This window comes from Rattus rattus, chromosome 17 (genome assembly GCF_011064425.1).
Source record: "Rattus rattus isolate New Zealand chromosome 17, Rrattus_CSIRO_v1, whole genome shotgun sequence".
NCBI lineage: Eukaryota > Metazoa > Chordata > Mammalia > Rodentia > Muridae > Rattus > Rattus rattus.
Window position 1 is genome coordinate 45,957,321 of NC_046170.1, and position 15,702 is coordinate 45,973,022.

Here is a 15,702-nt window from a genome sequence, read left to right on the forward strand (position 1 = left end):
TTAGCAGCATAACAGCTTTGCTAAAAAGTATCAAGCACTTTCAGATGATGGATCCTAAGAAAGAAACCTTCCCGGTTTGGGATGACCACTCTTTATAGTCAGCTCGACAGACTTGAACCAATGAGGAGATAGGAATCTCTAAGTGTCTAAGTGCCTACGGGTGTTTCCAGACATCCACTGAGTGTGGTGGTGCGTTCTGCAGCCTGGGGCCTGCGTTGAATGGAAAGGAGAAACTGATCTGAGCACCAGCGTCCATCTTCCTGTTTCCTGACTGTGGATATGCTGTGATAGCTGCCTCGTGGGCCTGCTCCTCACCACGGACTGTGTCCTCAAACCGTGAGCCAAAAAACCCTTTCCTTCCTTCTCACAGGAATGAGAAGAGCAACTCACAGCCTGGCCCTGTACATCAAATGCAAAATACACAGCTTTTGATATCAGCCTACAGAGGGTCTCAATATGGAGAGCACAACCCTCAGGGCCTGATGACGATTACTTTCTTTCTCTCTGTAGCATATCCATTTGCTGAAATGGTGAACTGAAGTTGTGTGATACACGTACCACCACCACCGCTGCCACCCCAAAATCCAAAACTAAACTCTCCTGGAATGTTTTCAGATGAACCATGATCATAGAATGCTAACTCCTTGTGTTTTAAGAGTGTGCGCTAAGTCCACTATTCCTGGCTGAGTCATCCATCCAGAACTCTCCAGGAGAGACATTTGCCAAAGACGCAGGAGGAGGAGGTAACTCCTCTCTGCCGAACTAGGACTCCAGTGCTCCAGGACAAGACCGCAGTCTCCTGACGTGCTCCACAGTGGGGAAAAGGGTAGGAGGGGGAGCAGGAACCAGAAGCAACCAGAGACTCCAAGAGGACAGAACCCCATTGGGTCATCCTCCCTGCTGAAGGGATGGCTACAACTATAAGTACAGCCACTTCTCATAGCCCTGCAGACATCTCTAGAATGTCCCAGGAGAGCGAATTCTACAGAGTCTTCAAGCCCTGTTCACATAAAGCAACGTGGAGCTTCCACGTAGGAACATCATGGCTGCTTTAGATCAGACGTGTGCAACCTGGGCTCATGACTGCAGCTGACCCAGGACAGCTACAAATGTCTACAGACAATGATGTTACCGAAGGCTGACAGCCTGCCCCTAGTAATCTCTGGATTGCTGACAACATCTAACACAGTAGAAATAGTTGTTATATAAATAACAAAAAGGCTATATTTGTTCAGTACCGATACAAGTTTTTTCTCAAATATTATTTTTTTAAAGAATATTCTTTTTAAATATTCTTTTTCTAAAACTCCTCCCATCCATTTATTTTGGGAGGAGTATACAAATGGTATAGCACGCACATGGGGAGCAGAGGATAACGTTTGGGAGCTGCTCTCGACTTTCACCACGTGAACGGCATCTAACTATGGTTTCCAGTGTCTTTACCCACTGAGCCATCTCTCTGGCCATCAAATATTCCTATTTATTGGCTGAATGTGTACATGGTAAAATGTGAAGCCTCAAATCCAGAGGGTCCATAGCATGCCTCTTAAGGTTGAAGGCATGTGCCTCCATGCCTGCCTGTGCCTAAAGATCTTAAAGCGTTTGAACAGGATGGAAGGCCATGGTCTGAGTGTTAAGTGTCCTCACAGCTCAGGCGTTCTATTCCTTTGTCCATCTGGTGGTAGTATTTTGAGAGTTGGCACCTCTGACGGGTACAGACTGGCCCTGCCTTGGTCTGTTCTCTTCTTCCTGATGCACCAATATGTCAGAAGCCACTGCTTCCCTCTCCTTCCACACTGATGGGGCAGCCACATTGCTTCCCTGTCATGATAGACTGTAACCCCTGAAACTGTGAGTCAAAGCCAACCTCTGCTCTGGTCCTGTCAGCCATCTAGTCACAGCAGCAGGGCATGTGGCCCCATCTGAGCCACCTGTCCCTGTCACCAGAGCTCCTCGTCTCTTGAGAGAACATGTTCTGAGAACAAAGGCAGCAGCAGCCCTAGTACTTGGTTCCAGGCACACCTCTTCTCTTGTCCTACTGACCACACAGACTGCAAAGAGAAAGTTACCTCTTTTATTTTGTAGTATGCCGGGCCCTTGAGTTTTGCAGCAATGGTAAGAATCTCGTTATTGAAAACAAAGTGAACGAAAGCTTTCAAGTTAGGCCAGAACGTCAGCTGTGTGTTGCTCAAGGAAGATATCATTTTCCAAGCCACGTCAAAGGATTCAATGCAGAGCGTCTCCTCAGAGGTCAGGAGCTGGCAGAAGGTGGGTGAAAGCACACAGTGTCAATCTCTGAAATGCTGCTGCTTCTTCATTACCTGGTTCTCCCTTCCCTCCATCTCACCTTGGGAACCAGAACCTCCATGCAGTGGAACACAGGTAAGACGAGGCCAGCAGGGAGGACCGTGAGGACGTCCAGCGCTGACTGCAGGGTCGGCACGGGCATCTCAACAGCAGGGAGACAGCACTTCAGCACGTCACTCTCTGTGGCTGGAATAAGGCCTTGGTGCTTTCTCAGCAGGAAGGAGAGGCAGACCCACTGATCATGCAGATACTGTGCGACCACTTTCCCCCATCCTTGGGAAGACGATGATTCTTCAAAGACACTGAAAATATCAGAAGACAAGATACAGAATCTCGGTTTCCCAACCTGACTTCATTTCTTTGGCATACGGTGCTGTTCCTTATGAGGCGAGCGGACAGACGGTTTGAAAGCGGTCAGGCTCTTGCAAATCCATGGGGAGAGCTTGGGAGGTAGAGGCGCTCCCGACTTTTCAGTCAGGAGAAAAGCGCCTCTAAGCCTCTCCAGGACCCAGGTCGATGCTGGTACCACACTCATCAGCTTTTCAGTCTCCAGGACTGTTAAGTGTCTCTTTATAAGCTACCTGACCTGAGATAAAAAAATGACGAGGGATATACCCAGTCACCATTGAGCTGCCCAGCCACTGAAGCAACCCCACGGGATTAAATTTTGCAAGGTATTTCCACAACCTTGAAAGACTGGTGGGCAGGCTCCTGATTAGGGAGATGAAGAGCCCAGGGGTGCACTTTCCTCCCAAACGGGGCCTCATCTCCCCGACTCCACTGCCCCATGAGCACCATCAGGCATCACCGACAACCACAGTGCAACAAACACTGGATTGCTGTTAACCTTAACCAAGACAGTCCTCATTCACCTGCCGTTCTCCAGGGGACATACACCGATGCTCTGCCCCTCTGAACGGGGCTTCTGCAGCACGCGACTGAGTGGGAGAGCTGACAGGAACCTGTCCACGGCCTCAGCACTGGAAGAATCAGGCTGCAGCACTGGGTGCCGGTCCGCTGCCTCACACAGAGCTGCCAGGGTGGCCATGCTGACTACTGTCTGCACCTGATGACTCAGGGTTGGCTCCTGCAGAGAACGAGATGACCCTGAAGCAAGGCAGTCTAGTCTTGGTCTGAGGCACGACACCTCCCGTCCTGCCTTCCCTCCTGTGGCAGCCGAACGTCAGTGGGATAAAAGACGTTGCAGTGTGTGCTCGCTGCAGAGTTTAAAAGGACAGCTGGTACTCAGCACCTAAGAGGACAATTCGACCTCTGCAATGAGAGCTGCCTAGACCTTCTTATAGGACAGATCAGCCACTTGTGAAGAACAATGTCCTGGCTTTGTCAGGGTCCAAACATAGGGACCAGCCTCTAAAGTTGGGCTTTTAACTACTCTGTCTTTCTATTACGTTTAAGAAATGCCTACGGGGGCTAAAATCCAGTGTAGACACATCTGTATAAGGAAATGAACACCACCGTGTAGGCACAAGAGGCAGTAGGGAAATGAAGGAAGGGGAGAGACCTTGATCCAACAGAGAATACTGCCACTCACTCTCCTAAACGGTCTGAGTGCAAAACCACCCAGGCTCACATGAGCACAAGTCCCCAGCTGGTTGTACTGTTTGGATGGTTGTGGAATCTAAGGGAACAGGTTACTAGCCGGTAGATCCAGAAGGGGATTCTGGTATGAGCTCTTTACTTCCTGGTTTGCTGCGATGTCAAGAGCTCCACTCACACTCCGATGACACCAAGGCACTGTACCACTTCCCCACCTTAACACCGTTCCCTCTTAAACCCTAAGCAAGAGGTGAATTCCCTTAAGTCATCTCTGCCAGGTTAAGTAAAGAGCACATACTTGTGACAGGGAAGCTCTAGGTGGTTACCGGGGGTGACTGCAAAACAAGAAACAATGGGAACAGAGGGGAAGGGTAGACACCTAGCCTGGAAGCCAAGGAAGGAAGCCAACCATGGAGCTGTGACTTAAGGCTGATGAAAGGGTTCTATACTGGGGCAGGGTGAGCAAAAGACACAGGTGCCTTCCATTATCTGCACCAGGTAATGTTAAGACTGAAGAATTGCTAGGTATAAAGTCACACACCTACAAATCCATCTGCTCAGGAGGCTGAAAGCAGGAGGATCATGAGTTCAAGGTCAGCCTGGGTAACCTAGGAAGAGTCTGTCTCCTAGTTTAAGTAGGATGAGGTGGGAGCCCTGATGTAGCTCAGCGCCAAAGTGCAGACTGAGCACAAAAGCACTCTGAAGTACAGGTCAGGCATCTATAACTGAGGGTGGGATCATGAAAAATCTGACCACAGCCAGGTTTTTAATACACAGTGACCCAAAATGACCTGAAAAATCAAACGCGTGGTGAGCCTAAGGTGTTTATGGCTCTGCTTGTCCATACTCATAGTGGGGCTTCATGGCGGCCTTGGTTCTGAACACAAACACTTTCACTTTGACCTCATGCCACAGACAGCCAGTGAAGGCACCAGATATACCCGGGCCCAGACTGAGACTGTGTGTGCAGCTCAGCTCTTACAGAAACACAGGCTCAATTTCAGAAAGCAGAGACTTCAAGCTCCTACAATGGTTCTCAGCACGCAAGCATAAATTAGTTTATCTTTGGAGTGTACTGTGAGATAATCATATCTCCCTCATTAGCATGCAATTTGCTTTCTTCTTTAAAAGACTAAACTGTGTGCATATCAAAGAACTGTCTTAAAGTAAGTTTCTTTATGACTTATTATCTGCAAATGCTTGATTTGTGTGCCCACTTTATAGACCTATTTACCAAGGTTTATGAAAAACTTTCCGTGAAAGGGGGTCATGAGTGAAAAAAGATTTAGACCTGGCTTAGGGTGTGTGAGGTCCTGGGTTCAATGCCCAGGAGAAGGGAGGAAGGGAAAGTGGGAGGAGGGATGGGAGGAGGGAGGGAGGGAAAGAAAGGAGAGGGGAGGGGGAGGGAAAGTGAAAGAAAGAGTAAGATCAGATCTCCATTACACATTCAAATTTCTGATGTGTTCCATCTATATTCTCACTGTATTAGCACCTACAGGCAAATTTAGGAATTCCTTATAATCAGATTTAGGAAATCCTTATAATTACAAAGCATCGTGGAACAATCAAATAGGTATTCCTTCCTGGACATAACCACCCACCTTCGGCCCAGGAGGATTACCTGTCTGCCCTCAGCCTCCTGCAGATGGCGAACACATGCGTTTCTCAAAGGAGAAATGACTCGGCTAACGGGGTTGCCTGCTTTCCAGCCCAGCTTAACCTGGAGACTCACGAGCTCGGCCAACACCGTCAGGTATAGCTGGCAGCGGTCCAGGTCTGCCACCTACAACAAATGTCAGGATACGTGAGGATGGCAGGATCCGTGACTTCGTACAAGCAGGATTCAGGCAGGAAGCCATCCCTGCAGTAAGGGGACACTGAAGAGAAAGAGCCATCCCATCATGCAGTGCCCGGCAGGCACGTGCTTGTGCAAGCTGAATCCTTCTTTACAGTCTGGACTCTCCCAGAATGACACACACTTTCACAGCACAGCTTCCGAAACCACATTGACGAGGACGCCTTGGGAGGCAGAAAATGTTCAGCGAATTCTTTTTCTTTTTAAGCGGATATCAATGTGCATTTCAATGAGTATCTCTGTATTTTCATTCCTCTGCAATGCATTTTGTACAGTCTCCCATCTCCCTTTATAGTCTTCTACCTCTCCCAATAGCTCTCCTCTTTGCGATGACCCCCTTCTCCTGCCTCAAGAGCATGGCTGAGGGATTGCTTATGTGGGAACAGGCACCTTTGCAGAGGCTGCTCCCCTGAAGAAAATATCTCCTTCTCCTAGCACCTGTTTAGTATATAGAAATCCCCAGGAAAGGGCAGAGGGCAGGACCATGAGAGCCCCTCCTGCCTCGATAGCTGATGTTGATGGGTCCAGGCTCGCACAGGACTTGTGCATGCAAGCATGCGCACACAGCGCTTGGTCCTACCCTTAATCTGACATTCAGACTATCTGGGTCCAGGTCCCAGTCACACACAAATGTGTCAAGGACCTCAAATCCGTGATAGTTGAATTTTCTAAATGCGGTAAGAGGGCAGGCATATCATCTGGGGAAACTGAGGCTTGGAATGGCCGCGTCCCCTGCTGAGGTCACAGTCACTAACACAGATGTGATGGAAATTAGGCACAGTGGTTTGAATAAGGAACACCCTGGAGGCTCCTAAATATCTGTCCGCAGGCAGTGGTGCCGTTTGAGAGGATGTGAGACCTTGGGGGGGTTGTCACCTGACTGGGGGAAGTGAATTGCTGCTGGAATCTAGCTGCTTCCGGTTTACTACAGGATGTAGCCAGCTGCGTCACCCGCTGTCCTTGTTACAGCCCCTTCCCGTCAATCGTCTCTTCTGCCATGACAGATCCAAGTCTGTCAAACTACAAGCCAAAATCAACCTCCCTGACATTGCTGCTGCTGCTGCTTTTGAGCGTTTACACGGGGCTGTGTGGAAGTCTGTGGTGGCTGTGCTTCCCAGGAAACGTCCTTCCCCGGTTGGTCTGGTGAGTGTGACAAGGGAAGGCAGCAGCTGTTTGGGGGTGGCCGCGGGAGAAGCTCCCGAAGCCCGGAGTTACTCACGTCCTGCAGCTCGTTCATGGTGAGTCTCCTGAGCACGAACTGAGACACGCTCTCTGCGGCAGACATGACGGAGGCCCGGAGAGCAGCCGATACCTCATCTGTGGGGGGGAAAGTGCTTTATTAACATGACAGACGTGGGGTCTTCGGTACAAAACACCCCAGCAGCTCCTGTACAAACTGTTAAGGGAGAAAGGTAATCACTAGAGTCCAGAACCTCGTTATCATGGGCCCAGCGTGAGGAGTCTGGAGGGTCTGTGGTGTCAGCACACAGTAGAACGTGCCCCTGGACGGATTTGAGAACTCCGTTATGTGGAAAAGACACACAGACTTCTCGCAGACACCATTTCTGGTTCCCCTAAACAAGAAAAACGCCATGTTTCTAGGCCCGTGTTCTCAGCCAACTAAGCTTCGACCGCTGTGCCAAGAGAGCTCGTGGGCAAAGGTGTTTCCTAAATAGAAGCCCTGGAGTTCCTACAGAACAAACACGAAAAAGCACGAACTCGCTCAAACTCAAGTCCTCGCATTCTGAACACAGCAGCACCCCCAGCAAGCCACTCATCCTCACCATCCTGGGCACCGGAACCTCTTGGCACACAAGAATGCAGCAGCCTCACCAGCAGCTGGAGGCACCGGTCAGTCCTCAGCAAGGGCATGTAGGCGTGGGAGCCGAGCTTCCCTAGGGCATCCAGCCAGGGGTCTAAGAAGATCCTCAACACGTTCTGAGTCCTCTGCTTCTCCCTGGGTGGTAAAAGGACACCCACGTCAGCCGTCTCGAAAGCAGGACAATTCCCCACCTAGCATTTGTGAGGCAAGACAGGTCAGGGGTCATCAGGGGTCATACAGTTTACTTCCTGGGTGGGGCACATGCCCAGGACCTGTCTGGGCCTTACAGCCTCACAGCGTGGGACACAAAGCCAGAGCCAAAAACTGCTGAGGTCCTGAGCGATGGTTTTGCAGGAAAGTGGAACAAAAAAAGAGAGGGAAATGGGTGAAAACAACCCAAATCCATGTACCTGTCTGACTGTCAATGAATAAATTAAAAAAAGAAAAGCATAAATAAACTAGTAAAACATGTGAACCATAAACTTTTTAAAAATACAAAAATAAAAATCCTAGACTTATAAAACTGTTACGAAGGACGCCTCTGGCACTACAACTGTCTAAAAGGGGTGTGGCATGTAAAGGTCACGGCACACCACGCCCAAGTCCCACCAAACCCTGGTACTTCTGCCCTGTACCCAGAGGCCAATGCATCTTAACTGCTCTATGGACCACTTGACAGTTTACACTGGGATCTTGCTATCAATTTTTCTGGTGCCAGTAATAAAACAGAAAGCATCATAAATTGTCTAATTTAACATTAAATTGTGAACCTGACATTCAGTTTACCAACCTGCAAGCACTGAGCGGCCCTACTCCTATTAATCTGCTGTTAAATTAAACATTTCTTTAGTATGTGGCCAGTGTTCCGTCCGGTTCTGGCCTCTGTCAGTGTGACTCCACCAGTCACCGAAAAGTCTAAATGCCCCTGATAACCTAACTAGCCTTTTTCTCCCCCACGCACTCCCCACTCCCAGCACTGAAGAAACCCTGACCTGAATTTGGTCTTCATTCCTTCCACGTCCACAGCCAGCAGGACCATCAGCGCCGTCAGCCTGGCTTCCAGCCAGTCTGGCATGAAGCTACTTTCTTCTAGACGACAAAAGGTACTGCTTAAGACACATTCTCTGGAGGAGTTAGGGAAAGGACTGAAGGAGCTGAAGGGGCTTGCAACACCATAAGAACAACAATACCAATCAACCAGAGCTTCCAAGGACTAAACCACTACCCAAAGAGTGCATATGGACAGACCCAGGGCTCCAGCTGCATGTGTAGCAGAGGATGGCCTTGTTGGGCACTAGGGGGAGAAGAAGCCCTTGTTCCTGCCAAGGCTGGACCCCCCAGTGTAGGGGAATGCCAGGGCAGGGAGGCAGGAAGGGAGGAGGTGGTTGGGGAGGGGGAACACCCTTGTAGAAGAAGGGGGAGGGGGATGGGATAGGTGACTAATGGACAGGAAACCAAGAAAGGGAAAAACATTTGAAGTGTAAATAAAAAATATCCCCCCTCCCCCAAAAAAGACACATTCTCAAGGCCTGAGAAACGGTTCAACGGTTCAAGGTATTTGCAGTCAAGCCTGATGACCTAGATTGATCCCCAGGACCTACATAGTGGGGGGAAGGGAGCTTACTGCCATAAGTTGTCTTCTGACCTGGTGTGCATGCACGAGTTCGCGCACACACACACACACACACACACACACGCACACACACACACACACACACACACACGCACACATGCACTTTTTAATTTTTCAAATTTTTTTATAAAAGCATTAATTCCTTCAAAACTGATGCACCGAAACGAAAACAGCGCCATGATTGTTCCTGATCCCTCATGTTCCATCAGTAGAGAAACGTTAGGTCCAACGTTTAGAGACAATAAATTCAAATCCTGGCCCCTGCTTCATGCAGCAAGCCCGCTTGAACGTTCCAGTCACAGGGTTCCTCAGACCACAGGAAGCAGTCAGACAAGAATACCAGAAGTGCGGTTACAGCGAGGGCCACACTGGAGGACACACTAGGGGAAATGTCCTGATCTGGGGACAATGGAGCTGAAGGGAACAGATGAGAAGACCCGGGGGAAGGAAGACAAGAACCTTCCACAGACGAGAACATGTGGGTGGTCAGGTAGGACAGGGATAGCACCAGTCAGCAGAAGGATGCATACACAGCAGAGAGAGAATGGCAGAAAATGAGGTGACCAACCCAGCCACTTAGCAGAACATTCAGGGAGCTCTGCGGCAACTGGAAGCCTCCGAGGATAGAAGCACTTGGGGGGAGGGAGGAGTTCCACATGGAAACTATCGGGAAGCAGAAGGAACAAGGGAAGCAGGCAGAATAAGCCCAGCCGGGCTGAGACCCTGGACAGGAGGGGTGAGGCACCAGGGCTGGGCCAGACCCACAGGAGCCACTGTACCCGAGTGTGCAGCAGCAGTGGAAATTTTTACTTTTGCCATAGGCCTAACCCAAGAAGTTCCCAAGCAGCAGCACAGAGAGATAAACTAAGAAAAGGATGCTGACGGACAAGCTCTACAAGGACAGTTACCTGGTCGGTTGGGACTGCTCCTGGGTCAGCAAAATCAGATGAAATGTGCTAATCTGAGACAAAGGCAGGGGGTTTCAGGCGTATTTGATTCAAAGGCACATCCCCCCCCCATTATTGCTAATGACCTTAGCGAAGAGGAAGGGACCCTGATGAATAAGTTTCTATGAATCCTTCCCTCCAGCAAGCTGACATGTTTCCTGCAAAGGGTCTTTGCCTAGTCTCTGCCAGGAGTGGGACTCTCTTACCCAAGGCCAGGGCTTTAAATCCCTGAACCATATGAAAAACAAAAGAATAAAGGAAAGGAGAAGAAAGGTCTTTACAAGTGAGAGATGGAAATAACCCTTCCAAATGTGTGCTCTCTGAAGTTGGTTGGGCAGGGGAGGGGTTTGGCTGGAGAGATGGTTCAGGGGGTAAAGCCCCAGCTGAGAAAGGATGAGGAGTTGGGACTTCAGATTCCCAACAGCCGTGTAAAAGCTGGCAGAGGTGGTGTTCCACCTGCAATCTTAGTGCTCGGAGGCAGACAGCACATCAGATCAGATTGGATGGACAGCCAGGATAAGCCTGCCTGCTAGACTAGCCAGCCAATCAGACCCTGCCTCAGGCCACACTAGCCAGCCAATCAGAGACAGCCTCAAGCAACTGGCCAGCCCATCAGAGCCAGCCTCAAAAAAAAAAAAAAATGGAAGGCAACTGAGTCATTACCCAATGACAAATACCAGCCTCCACACACACAAGTGCTCACACACATGAAAACATACACACGCACACACACACATATCAATCGGATAAACACATTCATCAGTTCACAATAAACACGGTGCTTCTAAAACATGAAAATAAACCTATCTACAATATTTGCACCCAGCAGTTTCCATCCTAGAGACCCACACACACCTGCCCTGTTCAGAGTTGGAGGGATTGAGCATCCCCCCAAACACTGACACTGGTTCAACCCATCCCCAAGACTCAGAATCCACAGGGCCAGGAGGGAGCGGCTCTGCTCATGTGGCTGAAGTTCAGACTCACACAGCACAATGGCTTATGCCTACACATCGATCTAAACACATTCTATCATTCCCTAAAGAGTTCAGACTTACTTTCCCAACCAGGAGACTTCACGAACTCCTGAACTAGGTTCTTCACATAAGCATTTAACGATGCCTCGTGTCCATCAGAGCCACCAATGGAGGACTGCTTAAAGTATCTTTCATTGACACGTAGCCAGTCACAGAGCTACACAAGGGAAACCATGGCAGGCTTATTTTAGTCTTAAAATGTAACAGAACAAAGCATTCCTAATTTCCCTGAGTCAATCTTCTGGCTTCCACATAAACTGAATTTAAATCGTTAGATTCAACAGCTTGATACAATCTCACAGAGCCATCATTCACTGAAGTGCCCACAGAAAAATACAATTTTTAAAGCAACTGTTGCATTTCATAGTGGTTATTGATGGCTCCCCGGGGAAAGGGAGCTTCCAAACAGCTGATTTGCAGCTCACCTCTGTCCACAGCTGGGTCCCACGTCCCAAGGACTCCTCTTGTCTCAGAGACATGAGAAAAGCTGAGACGTCAGAAAGAGACACTTTCTCCTAGGCAGAAAAAGCTCAGTTTAAACTTTTGGGAGCCACATCACAGCTCTGTGGAAAGAGCAAGTCAACTAAAGCAGTATGTCTTCAGTTAAGAAACAAGAAGCTACATTGTTTCAAAAGAAGTTCAGGAGCTGAGAAGTCAGTGTGTAAAGTACTTGGTGCGCTCTGGTGAGAGGATCAGATTCCCAGAACACAGGTGAAAACTGAACGAGTTGATTGCCAATTCTGTGACCACTTATGAGGCAGAAACAAGGATTCCCTGGGCAAGCCGGGCAGGCGAACTACTAGAATTGGGAAGAGACGCTGCCTCAGTAACTGAAGGGCAGCAGAAACCATCTGCCTACACAGACACACACGCACACATATTGCATGCCCCACACAGACACATGCCTAAATAAATAAATAAATGCGACTACTCAGTGGCAAGCTATTATTATATTAAAAGTCAATTCTTTTTTAATGTACACATATGTATTTTTGCATCTTTTTTTTTTTGGTGGGAAAGTGTTTGAAACAGGTTCTCACTCTGTAGTCTTGACTAGCCTCGACTGAATAATCAATCCATCCCCAGTTCATATCAAACTCAGGGCAATCCTTCTGCCTACAGGGTAGGTAACATTTTTTAAATACATTATTTTCTTTAAAGTTGGCTATGTTTGAGAAAAAAAAATGAGAATCTTTAAAAAATACCGTTAATAAAAATTAGCTACTACTAATAAAAAATGATTCTTTTTGAAGCCACAAAAAGAACCAGCAACTAAAGAATATCAGTGTTCCTTAGCCCAAAGCTCACAGATTCTGAATTAAGACTGCACCAGGCCTGGTCAGCAAACGGCACACACGGCCCCGGGGTTGAGCGAGGTCCATTTGCAACGTGGCTCACACATTTCTTTGTACTGTCTGATGTGATGAGGCTGCTCTAGATGACAAAAAAGAATCCCAAAGTTCAACAGGGGTCACGCAACCTGTAAAGACGCCCATGCTCACCGCTCGCCCTGTGCAGTCATGGGCTGACTCAGGCTCTAGACCTTCTTCCTTGGGGCTCTATGACCATGAGCTCCTTTCCTAACATGTCACCCAGGACAGCCCGGTCCCTCTACCAGGCTGTGAGAATGTTTGTGAAAGACTCCGGGAAAGCAGACAAGGGCCCCTGGGCCAGGTTAAACTGGGACCTCGTTCTGCATCAGCCCAGTTCTCACAAATGCTGGCATTCCCAAGCCACTGCTCAACACAACCCAACTATGTCACAAGTGCCAACACGACCTGCACACTATGCCACTTCTGCCACCCACCTGGGGTGGTATCAATCATCCCCAAGTCCAAATTCCATCTGGACACCCAGAGCCAACCCTGTCAGGAGGCCTTTTGACAGCACCACCGCAGTTAGGACTTGTGTGCACAGTCTAGACTTGTGTGCACCGGCACTTGTAAGTCTATATAGACAGGTACACTCACCACATCCACCAGGCGCATGGCTGTCTGAAGAAGATAACACTGCGCTGCTCCCCTCAAGAGGACCTGGTGCGTGATCATGGTGCACTGGAGAACATCCCTGGTTCAAAACAAGGACACCGGGAGGAGTCTGATCACTCAGTATCACTGACTTACACAGCCTACACCTTACTACATACAAAATGACCATCACCAGGAGCGGCTGTCACTAGGAGTGGCTGTCACCAGGAGCAGCTGTCACCAGGAGTGGCCAGCACCAGAGGTGTTGGTCACCAGGGGTGGTGGTCACCAGGAGTGGCTGTCACCAGGAGTGGTCAGCACCAGGAATGGCCAGCGCCAGGGGTGGTGTTCACCAGGAGCAGCTGTCACCAGGAGTGGCCATCACCAGGAGTGGCCATCACCAGGAGTGATGGTCACCAGGAGTAGTCACCAGAAGATTGCAGAGCCATTTACCCACTAAGGTCTTACACAGAACACAATTTTTGTTTCTCTTTTTAATTTGAGACAAAAGTCTCACTGTGTACTCCAAACGGATGGTAACTTTTAGCCCAGGCTGGCCCCAGGCTTGTGCTCTCCCTCCATCATTTTCTTCAGGACTGGATTACGAGTATGAGCCACTGCCCCCGGATACTGTTCAGTTCTAATATGAAATCGCTTTTAAAAATAAGGATTAGATGGGACTGGCACCTCACGCCTGTAATCTCAGCACATGGGAAAGGAGACTGGAGGACTGGTGTGAATCAAAAGCCAGCCTGGGCTACACAGTGAGAATCTCCTCAGCCTGGGCTACAGAGTGAGAATCTCAGCCTGGGCTACACAGTGAGAACCTCAGCCTGGGCTACACAGTGAGAATCTGTCTTAAAAGAAAAAAGGAAGGAAGGAAGGAAGGAAGGAAGGAAGGAAGGAAGGAAGGAAGGAAGGAAGGAAACTAAACAAGCCAAGCAAACAAAAGGACATAAAGTAAAATATTTTTAAAGTAAGAATTTCATGGGGTTGCCTAGCAAGCGCAAGGACCTGGGTTCAGTCCTCAGCTCTGGGAGGAAAAAAAAAAAAAACCCATATATATTTAAATATTTTCTAATCAATATCATGATTTGATATTTGTCCTTAAATTTTCCTACTTACCAATACAATTTTTAAAAACTCCATCCTTAAGTGGTCAAAACCCAAGTCCATATGTTATGGAATATATTTAAATTAGTAATTCATCAAACAAATACATTCAATTAATTCAATTATAGGGATAAAACATGGCGGTTCTTCTCACATGCACTACACGACAGACACTGAACACACCGTAAGTAAATTACCTGAGGGCAAGAAGCCCTTCTCCACCCAGGGCCTTACAGCTGGGCATGCTTGCCAAAGCCTTGGACAGGAACAAAACCGGCACGGCACACCAATGTCTGTCTGCCATCCTCTGGATGAACTTTAACAGGAAATGACCTGGAAGAAATGGTTTGGAGGCGTTATCACCGCCGTGAGCACATGGGAAAGTCCTGGGCTTCCTTAGTTAGTAAGGAAATAAAAGCAAACCTCAGTGAGACAGCGCCTCAGACCTACGAGGGGAGCTAAAACCAGAAGAATATCGCATGCTGGGAAGATCCTCACGCTGCTGGTGGGGATGTGAAAGGGTGCGGTCAGGGAGGAGAGGGGATGAGATCCTGAAAATCCACTTCTAGCTGTGTTACCATTTACATTCATGGCAGCACTGCTGACCACAGTGAAAAGAGAATGCATTCACCTGAGCAACGGGTGAACAGAAGGACGGATTGAAAAAGAGCAGGGAACATCCCACCGTGGGGTAAGGTTGGAGTTTGACTTGGCCACAGAAACAAAGCTCCTGCTGCACAAACCCACTCCAGGAAGAGGCCAGCCCTGAGACAAGTGGTCAGTTCCCTGCATGAAACCACGGAATACATACAGCAGGGAGGGAGATAGACATGCCTCAGTGAGACAGACAGACATGCAGCAGAGAGACAGGCATGCCTCAGTGAGGCAGACAGACAGCAGAGAGACAGACATGTAGCAAAGAGACTGACTCATAGCAGAGAGACAGATGTACCTGAGTGGGGCAGACACGTAGCAGAGAGATTTGCAGGAAACAGACAGGCATGCAGCAGAGAGACTTACGGAAGAGAGACAGATGTGCAGCAGAGAGACAGACACACAGGCTGAGAGACAGACGTGCAGCAGAGGCTGTGAGAAGCTGTCATGTGAGGACCAGCTCAGGGCACGGGGTTCCCTCTGGAGATGAGGGAAGTATTTTGGAAACAGACAGTGGGTTCGTTGTTCAATTTTAAATGCAACAAACACCAATGATCTGAAGGGTGTAAGCAGTGTAAAGGCAGATTCGATGGGTGTAGATTAAATTCCAATAGCACTATTTTAAAAATTACTGCAATTTCATTCCTACTTGGTATGATAGATTCCACTATGCCACGGAGACTCTGATAATCAGGAAATTGTGGGTTTCTTTCTTTCTTTTTTAAATTGGAGATAAAGAGGTGTTCCTTCAGTTCGGTTTTTGAGAAAGGGTCCCTCTAAGTAGTCTAGTTAGGTTGAATTCATGGTGGT

At 48.6% G+C, this 15,702-nt stretch overlaps 1 protein-coding gene across 1 annotated transcript in view; it reads right to left on the reverse strand.

Annotated features, from left to right (window-relative positions):
* The window catches only part of Tarbp1 (TAR (HIV-1) RNA binding protein 1), a 49,680-nt gene that overhangs the window by 20,333 nt on the left and 13,645 nt on the right, over positions 1-15,702 (reverse strand). The window contains exons 7-17 of the mRNA XM_032887405.1: positions 14,436-14,571; positions 13,129-13,225; positions 11,584-11,673; positions 11,180-11,315; positions 8,534-8,630; positions 7,504-7,676; positions 6,939-7,036; positions 5,486-5,647; positions 3,180-3,394; positions 2,348-2,609; positions 2,070-2,258 (exon numbers count right to left, since the gene is read on the reverse strand). Of these exons, the coding sequence (XP_032743296.1) occupies positions 2,070-2,258; positions 2,348-2,609; positions 3,180-3,394; positions 5,486-5,647; positions 6,939-7,036; positions 7,504-7,676; positions 8,534-8,630; positions 11,180-11,315; positions 11,584-11,673; positions 13,129-13,225; positions 14,436-14,571 (1,655 nt within the window). The remainder of the gene's footprint in view (positions 1-2,069; positions 2,259-2,347; positions 2,610-3,179; positions 3,395-5,485; positions 5,648-6,938; positions 7,037-7,503; positions 7,677-8,533; positions 8,631-11,179; positions 11,316-11,583; positions 11,674-13,128; positions 13,226-14,435; positions 14,572-15,702) is intronic.